The sequence below is a fragment of the Ursus maritimus genome, unplaced genomic scaffold (assembly GCF_017311325.1).
Source record: "Ursus maritimus isolate PB19 unplaced genomic scaffold, ASM1731132v1 scaffold_25, whole genome shotgun sequence".
Taxonomy (NCBI): Eukaryota; Metazoa; Chordata; class Mammalia; order Carnivora; family Ursidae; genus Ursus; species Ursus maritimus.
Genome location: NW_024425008.1, coordinates 35,705,874 through 35,726,436, shown reverse-complemented (window position 1 = coordinate 35,726,436; position 20,563 = coordinate 35,705,874). Strand labels below are relative to the sequence as shown.

At 36.6% G+C, this 20,563-nt stretch overlaps 1 protein-coding gene across 1 annotated transcript in view; it reads right to left on the bottom strand.

The window, feature by feature from the left end:
* Positions 1 to 13,811: 13,811 nt before the first annotated feature.
* KCNH5 (potassium voltage-gated channel subfamily H member 5) overlaps positions 13,812 to 20,563 on the bottom strand; it is a 282,791-nt gene continuing 276,039 nt past the window's right edge. Inside the window, exon 11 of the mRNA XM_008701136.1 lies at positions 13,812 to 14,759. Within this exon, the coding sequence (XP_008699358.1) occupies positions 13,812 to 14,759 (948 nt within the window). The remainder of the gene's footprint in view (positions 14,760 to 20,563) is intronic.

The following is a 20,563-nucleotide window of genomic DNA, read 5'->3' as shown; positions in this document are numbered from 1 at the left end:
AGGAACAGAACAAACAGGCTGTCTCGGGAAGGCTTCATAGTAGCAAGAGGGTAAGGTTCTCACATGAGGGTATGATTGGCTTGTTTGGAAAAAAACTGACGGGCTGTCAGGGAAGTCAAATCCTGTTAGGTTGAAGACTGGGTGGAATGCAGCTGTTCTGGCTGATGGAGAACTAGCCAGGTGGGGGGAAGATTTTCCTGCTAGGGATGGGGTGGGGTGGGGGAGTGTTGCACAGGTGGCAAGAACAGAGGAACTCATAATTACATCTTAGGGGCCCTGTAAGACACAAAGATATCAAGGCAGCACTTTGAATTTTAGGCCCTATAATTCACATTCTCAGACAGTTAGAAGTGATTTGTGATGTCTTAGTCATCTTGAATGCAAAGATAACACCAAATGGTAGGTATATCTTTCCCACATGAGTTAGCTGTGTTAAAGCTTTTCAAAACAGAAGTAAGTCTTAAAAGAATAGACCTGAACTACTCCAAGCATTCTTTCAATACTTTGAAGCTTCTCTACTGGGCATGGCACATACCTCTCAACACCACAAGGAGCTAGAAAGGAAGAGGAAAATACAGTCCTTTCCTTCAAGTGGCTCATGTCTACATCACCAGAGTGTCCTATACTGATCTCAGTGCTCCTGTGGGGCTTTTCCACATAGACTGCTATGCAAAGGAGAAACTAAGGTGATGCCATGAATTGCAATATTTCAAATCTGTGAATAGACAGACCATACATGAAAGTGAATCTTAGCATTTCTCCTGCTTAAGGACCAGCACAAGACCAAACCCTGAAATTCCGTGATCAGATGGTAGCTTTATGTGATGACCTTGAACCTCTAAAGAGTCCTCTCCAAAATAATTTTGTTTTATTTCTACAAATGTTGATATGAAAACCAGGTATCTAATGCAAGTCTGAGAGTCACTTTGAGGCAAATAAAACATGATTTGAAATAAAAAATCTGGATATGAAAACTTTCTCTGACATTCTAGCTGTGGGAACTTAGAAAAGGCTTCTCATTACCCAGAGTGGCCTTGTCTCTCTAAGGCGTTATTGGGAGCAAGAATTCTATCTGACAAATAGACAATTCTACTTGCCCATCTCTCCATCCAGCCATCCAGCCATCCAGCCATATACAGCATGCAAAATAGTAAGAACTTGGTTCTATATCAAAATCAATTCAAGTATAACAATAACAACGGCAGCAAAACATAACAGTTGGAATTCTGTAAAAAGTACAGACATCCCTATCAGGGTTTGGTCCTGTCTGGGATGGTCAGTGTCCAGCCAATCTTTTTTCAGTCTTCTCGACCTCTGACCCAGTTGCCCAGCTTTAGCCAGAGACAACAAACTGATGATGTATTTAGTTCTTATTCTAAAACTCTTAGGTGTACAAGGTATCGTGATTTAGACACTGAGTAACAACCTTCATATCACATGAAATGTAACACCTTTTGCCAGATACCATTTTTTAGTTTAAAAAAACTGAAATAAAGGACACACCTCTTTATGTAAATAGCATAATTGTCCTTTCAGCAACACCCAGAGATGAGTCTAGTAACATCTTCAGAAGCATTAGCTAAAGTGTGTGTGTGTGTGTGTGTGTGTGTGTGTGTGCGTGCGCTGCACTGTGGCAACCCCTGACAGCAATGTGATATAGGGGAAGAAACATTGGACCTGGAGTCAGGACAACTGAATCATAACTCAGCTCCTCTACCACTGTACATAGAATTTTGGAGAACCACTTACCCTCTCCAATTCTTGGTTTCTTCATTTCTCAAAGTAGGTTTGCTGCTGATTCATTTCCAAAGTCCCTTTCAGCTGTAACATGTCTGCCAGTCTGGGTTGTTCACACAGGGCACATCATTATTTAATCCAGTTAAAGCACATTGTGCTAATTTGCTTAGATTGAACAAAATGGATCTGAGCTGATAGAGGCAAACTGGGTGTTTTCAGTGATCTTACAGAAAGCAAAACCTTCCCTGCTGGTTGGGAGCAGAAGCACTGACACAAGACTGAGGACTGGGGGCTCAAGCATGTTCCTTTCTGCATCACACTCCTGAGAAAATAGACCATGGGACAGAAACTTCTGTCTCATTCTCCTCTTAATGGTATTTGGCACTTGAGTATTTAGTCATCCAAATCTATAATATGTTTTATCATGTTTTGAAAGTTTGTATCTTTCTCAATAGATGTATTATCACATAATTTACAAGGAGAGATTGTAACTGATTGCTCTGTGTGTGTGTGTGTGTGTGTGTGTGTGTGGAAAGAAGGGGGGAAGGGCAGAGTGGAAAAGGTGTTAATTACCGATAATTTGTGTACTGATCCATTTAATTGTGATCATCATGTCTTTGACTCCTTTATAAACAAGAGCTGACTCTAGAATATCCTCCATAAATATACTTTCATTCACACATAACAAAGACAAAGGTTTATTGGGTTGTCCTCTAACCAAAATGCTGTATTGCACAGAGAAACAATAGAGATGAGTAACTCTTCAGTGTTGTCCAAAAAATGCATCCCTTAAACTTGTGTTTCTTTAATTAGAAAAAATATGCAGGCCTCATGTAACAGCCTTCCTATATTACTTATCCAGCTCTTGCCTTTTAATGCCTCGAGGGCTAGTGGCAAACTGTTTATGGATTTTTCCGAAGAATGGAAGTATTCTATTTTTCCATGTACATTCTGCTTCTAAATTGCACAGACTGGGATAAACCCATAATATTAGGAAAATAATTACATTTTTGATAGATTGATAGAATTAAGAAACATTAAAAGAAATCCCATTTTGATATAAAATTTGCCCCAAACTTCTTTCTAGGTTTTATTACTATCTTTAGTAGAACAGAGAAATCTTTTAATTCAAACAAATATACTGCAGGGGGTTTAAAATTTTAACTTCCAATATGATACTAACTTTATTGCTTCTACCATTACAGCACAATATAATAGAGGAAAAATATTATAGAAGTTTAAAATAACATTATCAATGCTAATATATGAAAAGAATGTTTTTTCTGAACCCACTGCTTCATAGTTTTGTAATGGAGAGCTTCTTATTTATTAAACCACATTCAAAACAATAATTTTCAACAAAGACTCAATTCAAACAAGTTCCATAAAATGCACATTTTATTCTGTATCATGAAAAAATATTCACATTTAAATAAAGTGTGAAAAAAACCAAAATAATCCTCCCTGATGAAATACAGTTTATTGTGCTGAAACCCAGAATTCTTTTGGGTTGGAAACTTCTACCTGCCAATTCACTTTTTAAAAAGACTATTTCTTGAGAACAAATTTTAAATAAAGTGATAATCACCACAAACTTCCCAAGAGCAATCAAATTTTGATCACACATATTCCAGAATTGACCCTAAAGTCAAAGTTTAAGTATTTTCACACATTCTCTCAGCAATCAGGTGATACGTTAACAGTACATACAAAATTCCTATGTTACACATTGCAGTACCTTTGTTTAAGTAGAAAGAACTGATCTACTAAGCATGAATCAAATTTTTAAAAGAGCAAACAAGTACTGCTTAGCATAATGATGTTAAAAATATCACATGAAGTTTTTGCATTATTTCCTTGGGCAATACATGAATCAGTTGTTGGAAACTGGTGTGCATCAACCCTAACCCTTATAGAGGCATTTTTAATACCCCAAACTATCACCAATATGGTCTCAGCGGCAAAGACATTTATGAATTTGCAAAAATAAATTCCCATAGTAACAGTAGTGTTATAGTGAGGAATTTGCTTCATAATTTACAAAATGCTGCAACTGGAGTAAACAAAGTCATCAGAACATAGAATAAAAAGAAATCTATAGTTTTCAATATATTATAAATAATGCACATTTTGATTTGTGTTGTGTGAATATCAAGCAATTCTAGGAGTCACTACTTTTTCAATAAATTACAGTGAATGTTTCAGGGTAGAAATGGTGCTAGATTGGTTTCCAATTTCAATGTGGTAACAATCATATTGTTCCTAATATGAAAGGCATGTTCTGTCTTGCTTTAACTCTGAGTGAGTTCTGGGGTAGAAGATAGTGGAAGATGACGGTGCTGCCAACCAAAACAAGATGTACGTGAATACTGTGTTTAACCTTTGAAAAATCTCAAGAATCACAACATGTGAAAACCTTCCCACAGAAATCACAAAACAATCCTTGCCACTATTTTTCTAATATGGAATATATTAAATAATCTTGATTTTAAATGAACGTGCATTTGGTTTTTGTATAAACTGACAATGCATGTTTGTGACATAATATACCAATATTAAAGACTCAGGCCTATCAAACTTTCTTTGACATGGAATTCAAAGTGAATGTATATTGCGATTTTGCATAGCTTGCTAGCTATTCTTTCTGTTTATTCAATCTTGGCCTCATCAGGAATATTCCCTGTCATACTTCAATTGATAAAGTCAAGGAGCCAATGAGGGATCCATGACACCAAGAGTTCTGCGATCAACAATAATCTTTGTTGCTTTAGTCACAAAGTTCAATTTCCCTAACTCAACAGAGAAGGAGGGCATTTGCCTTCATGTTATCAAAGGTGATTTAGCAGAGAAGGAGGAGAAGATATTTGACAATGAAGTATTTAAATTAGTTACTATGAATACTCAGTCTGGCATATTCAGGCACAGTGTGGATATTTTGGCCTTGACTGGTCTGGTCATTCAACAGTCAGTGATTCTACATGAAGGAGAGAGTGGTCAGACCCTCTTGGCTTTACCCCATGACGTACAGGGCAGCCAGCCAAGTGCTTATGACTGGGCTTCTAGGTCAGAACCAGAGGTTCTAAACTTGGTTGCTGGGGGAGCACTCATTTACATATTTATTTTTTTTAAAACCCCAACATCGGACAACCTTTCAAACTGCTTCCTAATGTTTCATTAAATTCCTAACAGTGGTTATGACAATATGTTATTTCAAAAAATAAATTTAAAAAAATTATTTAAAAACATTACACACAAAAAAACCGATGATGAAGAAGCAACTGCTAGCCCTACACTTCTATTTCTTTTCCTAGGTTGTTCTCTGACCAAGTACCTTCATTCAGATGTAGTACAAATCATGACCTCATTTAAATAATAATGCAGTGATAATAGTCAAGGATGAAAGTGAGCTAACTATAAAAAGCTCTGGATAGTATCACTAGAGTCCTCTACAGTTGTTATGAAAGAAGTGAAATGGTCTTTTCTATGGTTACCTCTGGCTGTGTTATCATCAAAGTAAAACAAGATGGTTTGAGCTAAGGATCCCCGAGTGTAATGTTGTAATAACCTTGTTTCTTCTCCTTATCGCAATACACTAGCTTTAAAAAAAAAATCTCAGAGGGTAGGACAAATAAATCACATTCAGAAAATTAACATTTTTTTCATTAGAGAAAATTATTTAAACTTTCTAAAGGAAATATACATACAACAAACCTATTAAATCTGGAAATAATACAAATTGCCATTCTCAACAGAAATGGTTCATTTGGATAATGCATTTAATAGTGGTTTGGCCAAGAAGGCAACATCAGTGTAATCAATAAAAAGATCTGCATAATCCACTTAAAACTCAGTGCATCAAAAAATAAATTTTAAAAATAAACTCTTTCCAGAATCTCATCCAAATTCCAATATTAAAAATGGAGAGAAATTATAGAAAAAATCCTGAATGTCTCTTGCTTTCCTTGACTATCATGCATTACCTCCTTAGGTTAAAGTGTTAATATCAGTGACCACAACTTGCCTCATTACCACATTTGGGAATTTACCTCTACTGGATGCCTTTCGATTGATGGGAGAAGTGAAGGAAAATTCTATTGTTGGGGTAGAGCACCTTGTGCTTATAACAGTTATAACTTCAACCTCTGTCATTTACTCTAACCTACCATGAAAAATCAAATATTTACATATACACTACAGAATGAAATTTTTATAAGTTATTTTAATTTCAGGAGCCTTTAAAATTACATGTCTTGAAAGACTTGGAATTTGTGGTTGGACTAGATGGCCCTTGCAATGTCAATATTCTATAAAAATCTCTCTAAAGTCTGCTTGCCTCTGTTAGAACTTCACCTTTACCACTCAAGAGCTATGCTATCCTGACAAGTTCCCTTATCTGTTACTTCACAGGGTTGTTGCAAAAATTAAATTTGATAATCTGAATAGTGTTTAGCACAGCATAAACAGAGAATGAGTATTCCATAAATACAAGCCAAATTAACCTATTTAACTTCTAAGCCTGAAGGTCAAGAAGCAGGTAGATTTCATTCAGTCTTCTCTCCTCCTTTGCCTTCATCATTTTCCTCATTCCCAGTCCAAATCTCAACAGTCTTGACCATCATAAAGCATGCAAACACACTGGTCTCATCATGAAATTCAAGAGATAGAATATCTCAAGTTAGAAGACAGGCCAATACTTACAACATCTGGCACAGTAGGCATTAAAAAATTCTAGCTCATATGTCCCTTTCCTACATGACTCAGAATTTTAATTAGAATGTAGGACCAACTACAAATTTTAGTACTATCTAAATAAGTACATCAGCATAAATGTTGACCTGTTTTCTCTTTACTAAAATAATTTCTCACTCTCAAACTTCACCATACAGTTTAATAAATTCAGATAAATTTAATAAATTTAAATGAAAAAGTTAACTGCCTTTCTCTACGTAGAAGATGATTTGTTTGGTGATGTGTGTTTGTGCATACCCCCAAGTGTTTTGAGAGGTAGAGAAGGACAGGAAAGTCATGGTAGTAGAACTCCATTGTGTTTCCTGGCCTCTGGACTTGGGTAAGAGATATTTTCTGCGCTCAGTGGATGATTGAGAACCAATTATTTTACATAAAATGCTTTGAAGATTAAACATATTAGTAATACTTCACATGGACATCATTTAACAACTTGATTTGTTTGATATAATTAGGCATCGTAATTCTATTATTTTGTTAACAAAGAATGTTCATTTTTTTTTAGTGCTTCTCCTCTTCACATTCTTTATGGTCCCAAACTGATTTTCACTATAACTTTTGGAAATATTACCACATATGAGAATTATAAATTATGAGAATTCTAACTTAAATTCCATTATCATGGAAATAAAGATCAAATTTATAATTATATAAATGTTTATCTTCATTATTTCCAATGTAGAAAAAGACCTAGGATCAGAAAAAAAAATTATTTTTAAGTCTCTCTCTCTCTCTCTTTTTTTTTTTAAGTTGTTTTGGGGGAAAAAGTACCAAGGATGGAAAATAAAACCAAAATACAAAGCATTTTATCCTAATATAAGAAAAGTCTATTGATTTGTAAATGTCAAACATACAGAATAACTCACATTTCCAAGAAGAGAATTACTAACAACGTCACTATTTATAGCATCTAATCTCTAGGTCTAGAAATATTCTAAATGAGTAAAATCCAGGAGATAAAAAAACCTGTAAATTTGTGAAAAATTAATAGACACCTTTGTGGAAGAAAAAAAAAGGTGAGTGGCAAATGCCAAAATGAAGCAGTGCAAATATTAATATTAGGCTTGTGAGTGATGATTCTGTGAAAATAAAGTTTAGGGAAAATATTTTATCGAAGATCTAAATTTCACAGGAAAGACGCATGAAAAACCCAAACACGTGTCTCTTTTAATGAGACCTTTCTGTAGCTTCATTGTTAAAATTGCATTTTTCATAATTCCTTTATGGGTATTAGAAACATCTCACATAAGCACTCTTTTGCTTAAGGATGAGAAAAACCGATACTAAAGAAAAATGTATGCACCATAGGTATGTTTGAATTTATTACTTGCTCAAGTCCTAGGATTGCATTAGGTTTTATAATTCACATTATTTATTGTTTAGGAGTCTTTGATGCTTGGAAATGCATCCACGTTTGTCCTTTTGTTTTGCCTGGTGATGTGCCAGTGAGAAAAATAAGCTATAACTATAGAAACGTGGATGCTATGGTTTTGTTTCTGTTCAAACAACCCTATTTTTGTTGCCCTTCCACATTTTTTTTTCTTTTGAGGACTAATGGCAGATCCAGACTTAGTCAATCCTTCTCGTGGAGAAGGCTGCACATACTTATACAGAGCAGTCAATAAAAGTAATGTTTGTAAAGCAGTGTACACCAGTAAAGCTAAGACAATAGAAAAAAATCTTATATAAACTCACCAGACTTGATCTGATGCACCCAAAAGCATTACCAATGACATGCTTAGATCTAGATTGTGACCACCACCATGCTCCTCTTTGTAGATTTGTTCCGAAGATGGAAATGGAAATCATGACTTGGACTCTCATGAGCTCATGTAGCCTTGGCACTACTAACCTATTTAAAACCTGACTCTCGTTTTTGTTCTTACTGTGTAGCCCCACACACATCACCTCTTGGTTTATTTTCCTGGACCAAGATAAGAACATTTCCTATAATGTCAAGTTGGTCTATATCCAAAAAAATTATATACGTCATTCCATAGTTGTAGGAGTTTTTGTTATCTGAGTGGTAACAGCATGTAGGCTGTAAGTACAAAGTTTACACTGAGAGCGAGTTGATTGAAAATATTTATTTACATATGTGTAGAATGCATATGTAATGCAACTGTGATTTGGAATGCCATGGGCCTATCACAGTGGATACAAATATAAATGTTATCAACTATTTAGCAAATAAATGAAAAATATTAGAATGGATAGTAAAAAGTCATGGTCAATGATGAATGATCCTCTTAAATCTCCCTTAATATTTCTTAAATATATCAGGCATTTAAAACTAATCCTTCTTTAACTTGAGAAACTGTGTCTGCTTTCAAAATGATGCCTAATTCCTAATTTGTAATAACAGTTTTAAAATTCTGATATGACGGAAAGATTAGAAAACCCAGTAAGAGACCGAAATGTCTCTCATAGTGTGTAAGATATGCCCCCTTGTTTCTGGTGCTCTTGTTATTTTCTTTACACAAAGGCTCACCACAAATGCAGTGACTGCAGATTTGAGTATATTCTTTAGGGTACGAGACTGTCTTTTCAGACTGAACAAATGTTAACAGAATGAATCTCATTTTCAGAAATAAAATGTTTACATGTTGTAAGTGGCTTCCTAGAGTTATCAATATTACTAATCATATATTATAACTTTTTAAATTAGAATACTCTATTTTAGAACACAATGACAGGAGTGGTTTTTTTCATGTAATTCAAATGGTTTTCTTTTTGTTCTAGTTCAAGATATACATTGAAAAATCGATTGGCTATTGGAAAAGACTCTTTCACAATTAAGAATTTGGTTTTCAGAACATCTGCCCATGTGGAGCCACATATCTTGAGTGAGTCATGATTATTTTTATACAAAAATTTGAAAGATGAACTTCTCTGTATCTTGAAAACTCAACAATTTTTTTTTTACTTTTTCTCACAAGGTTGAGAATTTCTGCCAAGCAGTATGATTAAATAGAATAAGCAAAAATCATAATATTTACATCTTTTTTTCTTCTTTCTCTTTTCTCTCCAAAGACTTTCACTCTTTCCATGTTTATTTAATTAGTAGTTCTAAATTCCCAGACAAATTTCTTTTGCTCACATGCCAATGACTAAAAATTATTTAGCCATCAATGCCTTTCCCCACCGACCTCTGAGCAGAGAAATCTCCTCTAAACCCTAGAAAAATATTTAGAGAGTATATCTCAGCTGATCTTCTATGAAAGAAAGAAAAAAATAATAATTTATCTTAATGTGATTTCCATTTGAAAGGAAGATGATTTCCCACTGACCTAATATCAATTTGATATAAGAATGGAGCAGTTCTTATCTTCATTTTATTGTTTATTGGTGGGGAAATTGAAGCCCAGACACACCAAAGAACAGTTAATTTGCCCAAAGGTACACTGTAATTGTGGCAAAGCTAGATTCAGAATCCAAGACAGAGCTCAGATACTAATCCTATGATGTTTTCCAAAAAAATCGTTCTTTCTTCTCTCCCTTTTCAATCAAGATCACAAGAGAAATATTCTTATATGTAACAAAATATTAAAACACAACATTCACATAATTACAAAATATTCATATTTTAAAGTTATCCATGTATGATATGTACATTCTAGATAAATTTTCTCATTACCTACATAAAATTTTGGAAAAGAGACATAAAATAGCTTAAAAGATAAAAATTATACAAGATAGTAGAATTCATTAAGAATATGACACATAATTTCACCAGTACCAGCCACTGCACACTTTAAAAACAGTCACTGCTCTGAAGACTAATTTTTTTCAAGTTTCCTAAAAGAATTTCGTAATTTAAAATAGAACAGCAAATGGGCCAGATCTCAGGAGAACAAAATCTCCTTAAGTTTAAAGGAAGCTGTGATTTGCGTTTGGGCTCCAATAGGATTAATTTTCCAAAATGGCATTTTTGTTAGTGGTCATAATTAATATTCTTGTTAACATGCTGGGAACTCCAGGAGTATATACTTGTTCTTAAAAGCAGTTTAAAATCCCAGATTTTCTAATTCTCTTCCTCTGTTCTACATACATTTTTTTTAACTGACTACTTAGAACAATAGTACTTCTATACTTAATGTGAGATGAAACTAGTGTCATAATACAAGTTTTCCATTTTAACAATGATGTACATGTCTCTATTCAACATCTATGCCCAAACCATTCTAAGTAGTATTTATCTCATTGTGGGACGCTAGTAGCTTTGGTATTGTCATCTGCCTTTTGTGGGCCTCTTTTCTCTTTATCATAAGCTCGTCTACCTACGAGATCATATTTAGTGCAATAATATCCTAATACAGACTGGCAAAACTTGTCGTTATGATGCACAGCTCACATTTCTGTTTTTGTTTGACTCTTGCTATTACATTACAACCACCTGTCCAGGGTACAGCATCTGATCTTCTGTATTATCATAGAAAAATATTGAAGGTATGTAAGTTGCTTTGGAAAATGTTTGGATTTTAAATACATTTCTATTTACTCCTATTAGTACATTGTTCAGAAATATAATAATAAAAATGTTATTCTGGATGCACTGAAAGCATCTATACAGTGTAAGAATAAAACATGCAGTCGTCTGGTCCCCCAAAAAAGAATCTACTGTCTCTGTGCCGGCTGAGACAACACAGAACAGGACTCTATCATTATTGCACGTATTAAAGCAAGTGTTCACCCTTCATTCAAATCTGAGTAAGTTCAACTGGTAAGAATTGCGGAATCTGGGAACCTAAAAGACTACTCTATATACAAAGTTGGCTGAACACATGCATTTCTGCTGAAAACAGCAGAGTGCATTCAGCACCTCGTCGTGTCATGCACATAGGAACACAGGTGACCGGAAAAAGAATACTGTGATAACTGCACCATAAACAAGCAATTGATACCTTTTCCCCCTTGGTGACAACTGGAGGAGTTCAAAACCATGTTTCTTGCCCGTGTATATGAACAATAATATCGTAGGTCAGTTGAATCAATGGCAGAACACAGCGAATATTTGCACCACTAATAAGCAAAGGCGTGGACTGCAACATCAAATTGCCCTGCTGTTTTAGTCATTCTGATATAACTTTACACCAATGGTTATTTTTTGAAGCACGTGGCTAAAATTAGACTGACCATTTCTGTATGCAGATTATTTTTACCATTCATTCACCTTTAAAAGCTTAACCAAGCTTGTCTCATACATGGTTAAGTAGAAAAATACCCTGAAATTCAAGAAATGTCAGAGGTCCAGAAAAAAGTACCATCCTCACCATGAAAGCAACTTAAGTCTCAATTTCAAGGCTGATTCCTTATACTGTGAGTACCTCATTTTCTTGTGCCTGTGGTAGAGAAATGTTGTAGCATAGCATGAAGACTCATGCTCCCCTGGAAACTTCCATGCAGAGTAATGGAAGTTGTGGGCACAAAGGGGAAATGGAACCCATGGCACATAACATCTGTTCTGAGACTCTTGGATTAAAGAGGTACATGTTGTGGGCATGTGAAGAAGCTCTAATAGAAATTCTAAAATACCAACTTTTTATAAATTACTTTGTTCTGCACTTCTCCAGTCTGATTGCGGTAACTTGTCTTTCAGTTCTGGTGGTTTTGTTTGGGGATGCTGGGAGATAGAAAAGCTCATAAAAATGGCAACAATAGGTCAAAATATCTCCTTAGATTTTGCTATCATCTTGTGTATGTTGTTAACATATATGTACAGATGGTCTGATAATGTACAAATTACTGGAATATATTTTCAACTTGATGCAAACAATATCTTCCCTGTTCCCATAATTAAATGTCATGCATGCACCAATTTAAAAGTATGCCTCTTTGATCAACTTCACGAAATATACTGTGGTCAAAAGAAATAAAATTTTCTGGGTTCTTACAAATGAACGTGTATTTTATTCTCAATACATACCATTTAAGGGACTAGCTATACACAACTGTTTGTGACTTTTTTTTTTTTTAGTTGATAATAGGCACTTTCTAAGAAGAGGATTTGTGACTCAAAAGACTCTGAAATTCAGTCTTTAGTACCCCCCCTTTCCTAAATGGGTCTGCCTGAGCCACAGTAGTCCTCTTGTATCAACTCAGCAGAAGTCCTGCAGTAGAACTGTGTGCAAAAAAGCTTTAGAAAATTGTAACCAGGATAAAATTATAGAAAAGCAGTTATCTGAACCGAGCAACTTAACGTCGACTTCTTAGATTTTTTTTTAACCATGTTTCACGTGTTCCCTATAAACATTGTTAAGAATCATGTGTGAACAATTCAGTACCTGCGTTTCACCCTAAGTTACAGATATGCTACAAAAACTTGTCTATCTGTTTACATTCTTTTTTATTTATATTATAGTTAAAATTTTGATATGATTACTTAAATGTGTTTTGTTTCTTTGCCAAGAGCCTTTCAACCTCGCCTTTGGACAAGTTTTAGAAACACAAATTTAGAACATTCATCACATTTGGAAAACCAGCATCACTAACGTGAATTGTTAAAAGGCCCTTTTACCCTGTGGTGCAGTTTTTCTATAATAATATACACTATATTAATAGTTTCATATTTATGGGGTTGATAAAATCAGCTTATAAGATGGCAGCTGTTCTCCAAGACGGAGGGAGTAGGGATTTCCTTACATAAGAGTTAATGATTACTATCTAAGTATAGTGTTAAAAAAGGAGCGGTATAGTTGAGCGAAAATGCAATTCATGCACAAAACTCCTAGCAATACGTTCTCAATACCCCACACTGCTATCTGATTTAGGCAACAAAACAGTCATTTAGATGGAGCAAACACTGCCTGTTGGGGAAAATAACCCAACACTAAGTTACAGAAAAATACCCTATGAAAAGAGATTATAAAATGGTACCAACAGTCTAAAAGGTTGAACTCTCCCTTGGCATTAATCTACAATTTTAACTTAACAGAACAGTGAGAAAATGACAGCTCAATATACTCAGCCTGAGATCAAATTTGTCATGGAAACATTGGCAGGTTGGACCCTGATTCTTCAAATATTACATTGTCTTGGTTAACAAAAATCATACTTTTTTTGTATTAGAATAGAGATTATAAATAAATGTAAAGTGTGCATGCAGTCAACTGCATAATATACAAGCAATATCTATATTTTAAATAATCATCTTCTTTGGCAGGCCAGAATCCAGCTGGACATGCAATATTTACATATCAAAATCCATATTGTGTTCATCATATTGAAAGCAAGTGAAAATATATATATGTATATACTGTATATACACACATATGTATATAGATGTATATACTGTTTTTAATATATTAACAAATATATATGTATGTATATTAAAAGTGGATTTCGTCTTTGTCAGATTCAGGTGACTCAGGCCTTGAAACACTAAAAATATCCTGACATGGTATTTGGGGAGGTACTTGGAGTGGCATTTGGGATTTGGGAGAAGAGGTCTGGGGCACGCTTTTTTCGGAGAGTATTTTTAAAATTTCTGCCACCTGCTTTTCCAGGGCAGTCATTCTGCAGCTCAGCAGCTGAATGTCCTCTTTGAGTTCGTGCTTGACTTCCTGCAGTGTGGTTTGTAAGGCCTGCTCTGGGATGGGATAAAAGGGGTGCTTGGCATCGGCCTGAATCGGGCTGTGCTCCAGCGGACTTCGGGCCTCTCCGGCCTTATCCAGACGAAGGTCACTTTTTGTAATCCCACTGTCACAAGAATCTGTTTTCCTTAATGGGTTTTTGGTAACGCTGTTCTCGGAATCGCTGCCCTTGGGGTCCTCTGACAACAGCCCCATCGACTCGGCTTTCGTGACGTTATTCCAGTCTTCCTTTTTCTCCTCGTGGGCCCCCACGTTATTCTTGAGTCGCAGCCATCCCCTCCCATTTCCGTTCTTCATCCTGATGGGGCTGTTGACCTTGAGACATTTGGGGTCAGCACCACCATTGGGCTTGAGCTCCATGGCATCGCGGTTGTTTTGCTTGAGGGACTCGCTGGTTTTCACGTAGGCCAGAGACGTCTGGATGGGTGTGATCTGCGACACGGTGACCACACTGGTGCCCGTGATGGAGGCTCCGTTCTGTAAGGAGCGGCTCTCCACCTGGAGCTGGTTCCGCTCGGGGTCGCTCTGGGTGGACCCCTGATTCCGCAGCTCCTTCTGCTGCTTGAACTTCTGGAAGAGCTTCCGGACTGGGTGGTCCACGGGGATGCTGAGGGTGACCTCGTTCTTCTGCCTGAGGCGCTCCTCTTCCTCTTTCTTCACGTCACTGATCTTCCGGAAAATGATCTGTGGAGGGGGAGAGACGTCCAGAACATGATTATAAACATAGATGGACTTATAATTGTGTGACAGGATGCTGGATAAACTTTGTTTTGCTGAGGAAACTCTTGAACTCAGGGTAGTATCACTTCAGAAGGGAAAAAATACCCAAGGCCATCTAACAGATGCAGTAGACTGAAACTCACCGTAGGAGCACTGACTTAGCTCGGGTCGTCCTGCTCGCTTGCATACGGAAGAGGCAATGGAATGGAGAGACAAATGAAGAGAGGTACTTGCTTTCTAGTTTATGTTCTCGTTTAATAGAAAATATATAAATATGTATGTTAGTATATTATATGCGTGTATGCATATGTGTTTAAGGAAATACATTAAATTTCCCAGGAATACATCACTATTTCCTGTATGTTTTCCTTTTATATACGAATATATTCCATACCATTTTTAATAACATCCTCTGCTTAGGGGTCAAATTATGAGTTCCAGGCTATTAAAGTATCAAAACATTAGAGGTTTTACTAACATAGCACCTGTGTTGGGTGGCAGGAGGGATTACATTTATTTAGGTGGCTGCAGAGGGGGGAATTAGGATCTGTAAGTAAAATTCCTGAGAGGTAAATACCAGCTCAATATATACTTCATTCTAAACTGCTATTTATTCACTGAATAAACAGCCTTGAAAACTGGTGAACGTCACACCACTAAAATATCCAAAAAGAAGTAAGGATGTTGTCCATGTAATACTATCACGGGGTGGGAGATTGGACTCTTCAAATTTCAATATTCTTTAAAATTGTTTTTTTACTGTTAGTATTTGTTTTCCTTTTATCATTATTCCAACCTACATACAGGGTGTTCTTACCTTTTGAAATATTATAAACAATTTCAGTGTTAAGTGTTTCTCCCATTCAGACTTCAGTTTGTTGCCTCAGAACTAGATATTGTTAATAGCTTTCTGTGCATATTTCCAGAAGTTTTTTTATTAAGTTTTTTAATTCCAGTATTGTTAACATACAATGTTCTGTTAGTTTCAAATGTACAACACAGTGATTCAACACTTCCACACATCACCCAGCACCCATCACAAGTGCACTCCTTAATCCCCATCACCTGTTTCACCCATCCCCCTCCCCTCTGGTAACCATCAGTTTGTTCTCTATAGTTAAGAGGCTGTTTCCTGGTTTATCTCTCTTTCTCTCTCTATCTTTTTTTTTTTCCCCCTATGCTCATTTGTTTCTTAAATTCCACATTTGGGTGAAATCATATGGTATTTGTCTTTCTCCAGCCAACTTATTTCACTTAGCATTATACTCTCTACCTCCATCCGTGTTGTTGCAATTGGCAATATATTCTTTGTTAATGGCTGAATAATATTTTATTGTATATGTATACCACACTGTCTTTATCCATTTATCTACCAGTGGACACTGGGGTTGCTTCCATAATTTAGCTATTGAAAATAATATTGCAATAAAGAGGGGTGCATGTATTCTTTGAATTCGTTTTTTTTTTTTAATTTTGGGGGTGAATTTTAACTATAGAATTAAATACATAGTGCATGTGCTCTTAGATAGGTAACCACAAATAAGTACACATAAATTTCATTCAAAATGTCTTTTGAAAATAATACCGGGAAGAACTTATAACTCCATCAAGAGAAGTAAAAGTGTTCACCATGTAAGAAATCACCACTCATATTATCAGAGATTTTTTGCTCAGTCTCCTTCTGAAGAACAAAATAACTGCAGGTGAGGGCTATAAGGAAAATTCAGAAAGGAGTTATATTAGATACAGCGCTCTCAGAATCAGGTCATTTTATGAGGCTGGCGAAATTACTGACCTCGGCACCCTCTCTCATTAACTTATTGTTTAGACTGGAGATACCCGTGAAGTCCGCGGCATATAAAAGACACGCAAAGTATGTTGGTTCTCTCCATTGAACTCTCATAAAATACTTTCTATTTGAAACCAATTCCATCACCTCTTGAAGATTCAGCAGCTTCCAGAGTAACATACAAACATCGATTTATACTAGAGACCAATACGAGTGATGGTCACTTACCAGAAAAGTCAGAGACACAGCAATTCTCCAAGAGCACCTTTCTAAATTGAGACTGAGGCACTGCATACAGCTTATCAAGTGCTAATGATTTGTATTTTAAAATAAATCTTCTCTAAACTCGATAACTGTCTATAAAGACCAGCATGTTTTTCCCTCTCTGGTGGCACATGAGATTTTATTTATTTATTTGACAGAGAGCGAGCAAGCACAAGCAGGGGGAGCAGCAGTGGGAGAGGGAGAAGCAGGCTCCCCACTAAGTAGAGACCCCGACACAGGGCTCTATCCCAGGACTCTGGGATCATGACTTGAGCTGAAGGCAGATGCCTGACGGAGCCACCCAGGCACCCCGAAATTGGATCTTTTTAAATGATGTAATACAAATCTGAAAGTCTAACATCAAAGCTCCTGCAGTTTAATTAGAAGTTTTTCAAAGGGTTGACATGTTTCTCATACTTCCTAAGTAAACAGAGCTTATGCTGAGCCTTCAAGATATTATTGGAATGAGATAGATTGAAACATGGAAACACAGATACCATATTCTTTTTTCCATCCCTTTTTATCGAAAAGGTACTCAGTTTGGTTTAGGAACCAACATGAGGGGACAAATGACTGGCCACTGGCCTCCTTCCCACTCAACTCTGACCTTTTGTTTTTTTAAAAGCACCTTAGCCTTGGCTAGATACAGCCTTGGTGCAAATGTAGTAACTGAGTCACCTTTCATTTACAGTAAAAGGATCTTTTTCAAACTCTCAATGAAGGAAGGCAGGTGATTGGTACATAAGAATGTTAGATAAAATGCAGGATATCCATGCAATATTTGGGACATACTTATATGGAAAAATCAGACATTATTTATATGAATGGGACATATTTATACTTTAAAACGTATTTGTTGTTTACCTGAAATTAAATTTAACTGCATGTCCTATATTTTTGTTTACTAAATTTGGCAACACTACTGGTATATAAGAGACAAAAATATTACTATCTCCATAGTGTCCATGTGTACTGCTGTGTGAAGTTCACAGTTTTTAGAAATTAAAATATTTGGTGTCCCTGGAACTGAGAATTTGTTGGTATCTTAGGCTAGAGCTTTATGTTTTAAAATTTCAATATAATGGCTAACTATTGCTTACAATTATTGTGTGCTTAGCAAGTTTAGAGTGTTTAGTGATTTAAGCCCATGTAATACATCTATAAAATAAGCCTTTGGCAGTTTCCCTGACCACCACCTGGCCCCTCCCCACAAACCAAGAGCAAACAAAGGTGTCTAGACACCTACAATTAAGCTGAGAACAGAGACTCCAAATGCCAAACTACCTAGAACAAAGGGAGTCCTGTCACAGAGCCACACAGCCAGTCTGTATCACGGGACAAATGAGATAGAACTGGGTTGGCACATTTGGCCACCATGAAAATATAAAAGGAATTGAGAAAGAAAGAAGAGGGATTTGGGATATCAGAATCCTAAGTGCTGCACATTGTTCCTTTCCCTCCATCTCCCCACTCCAGGGGGATAGGAGATGAGGTATTTCTAGTCGTAGCCCCCGGAGCTTGAGGGGAACTTATGCACATTGAAAGATGCCCTGACTTCTCATCTGGAGTTTGCAGACATCAGGACCCATACATTTACTCTCAAGAGCCAACAAAGCCTGCTAGAAAAGCATACACCCTCTTTAGAGAGGAAAGGTTTGCTTCTTTGTTTCTACCCACACTTCTTGTGAGCCTCAATGGGCATGGCTAGGACCCCCATGGGCCTAGGAACTACAGAAGGTAGACAGTTGTGATTTCAGCCCCAGAGAAGCCAGATGAGGCAAAGGTACTTCATGAAGTGGGAGAAGTTACTGCACTCTGTAGGACACCTGCTGCCAGGGCTCAGACCATTTAATATGGCATACAATAAATAGTGGCCAGTAGTTGGTGCAGCCAGCTCAAAGGCCAACACTCTGAAGAGTTACCCACAAGCCCTCCAGGTCTCACAGACAAGTGCTGGGTGTGAAGTGGACCCCTCTTCCCTTAGTAGCAGGCCCACAGGCAATCATGAGCCCAGTGAAAGTGGAAGCAGGTGCAGAGGGAGGGCTGGGAAGACAGGGTCATGAGGAAACTTCTTACCCAAGCTACAGAATTGGACCTGGAGCCCAATTAAAAACAATAATACTTGGATTTTATCAACTACTTACCATAACCAGGCTTTTAAGCCAGAGGTGACTTTTAAAAAATTACTGGGTTAGATGGAGTTTACTGAATGAGATGAAATTTATTTTATTTCTTTTGGCTGTAGAATGGAAATTATGACTTATTGAAAAATAGTTATTAAAAGTATGCATATAGCAAAGGGTCACTTCCGCACATGTATTATCTCATTTAACTCTCATAACTACTCTTTGATATAGGCCCTATTATTCTCATGTTACAGGAGAGCAAACTGAGGCGTGGAGAGTTGATTTGGTGGTCTGCCTCAGGTCACCCAAGGAGTAAGTGGCCAGGATAAATCCAAGAAGTCCACCTGCCAACCGTCCTAACCATTACACTCTACTGCAGCTCTGTAAGGTAATTTTGATACTTCCTCCTGGGCCCCACAGAGATGTGGATAGTTGAGTGGGTAAAGTAGGGAATGATACAGCAGTTTCACACCCAACAGATAACCCTTCACAGAACGTTTGCCATGGAGAAACATCCCTGAAAGCAGTGACTTGAAGAAAGGACCGCAGATCTGTGCTTGCTGGGTAACTGATAGCTGGGGAGGGTATTGGGAGAGGCAGCCTCTAAGCTCTCCTCATTCTCAAAGGCAAAGTCAGTAGGCTGGCTTCACTCTATTTCCCTTTAAAATACATGCTGCCATTTTGTAGCTTCTTGCTTTCTTCAAGGCAGCTCTTGTGTTTTCTTCTAACTTTCTTCTGCTTGAATATATTACCTTTACCAAAAGCACGAGGCAGGGCGGGTCAATAAGTGTAATTTTCCCTGGACTCTAATACCATTCTTGATCCCACTCCTGCCTAGATTCATTTGTTTATGGGGGCAGGGATTTTTGTCTCTTTTGTTACGTGCTGTGTCTCTAGTCACTACAACAGTGTCACACTGGAAGTCCTCAATAAGTAAATATTATTCATTAATTCAGTAACCTCTCATACATTCAGCAAAGTATGTCCGTAATAGGTCTATGAATAGAACATACTACAAATAGGAAGATTTTCTACTTTCTAGAAATTATTTTTCACTCTCTAAACAATGAATCAATGTTATCTGTATTATTGTAATTGATCATTAATGTCTACTCTTATTTCCTTATTTGGAGCCAAACACTACATCATCTACCTCCCGGCATCCTCAGCACCTCGCCCACTGCTGGGCACAAGTAGATATTAGCAAATGTTGGCCCACAAATCAATCATTAAAGAACTTAAACAAGAACCTATCTTCAATTCCATTGTAAGGATGCAATAACAAATCCATTAAGAACTTATTTTCCAGTTGGTGACAATGCCACGCTTTTTTAATGCAAGGTAACAAGCACTGAAATTAAAAACAAATAAAAAATGAAGAGATGATTTTATCATGTTTACAAGGTTTAAAGACTAATTATCTACTGAGGTACCACCACCAGTTGAACCATGTGGTATATGTAAAATATGATAGCTTTTTGTCCTGCCTTAAGTTATAAAGAATGCATTACAGACCAAGAAAATAAAACAGCAGGGGTGCCTAATGGAAGTAACTCACTTTTTTCAAAACCATTAAATGTAATAGACCC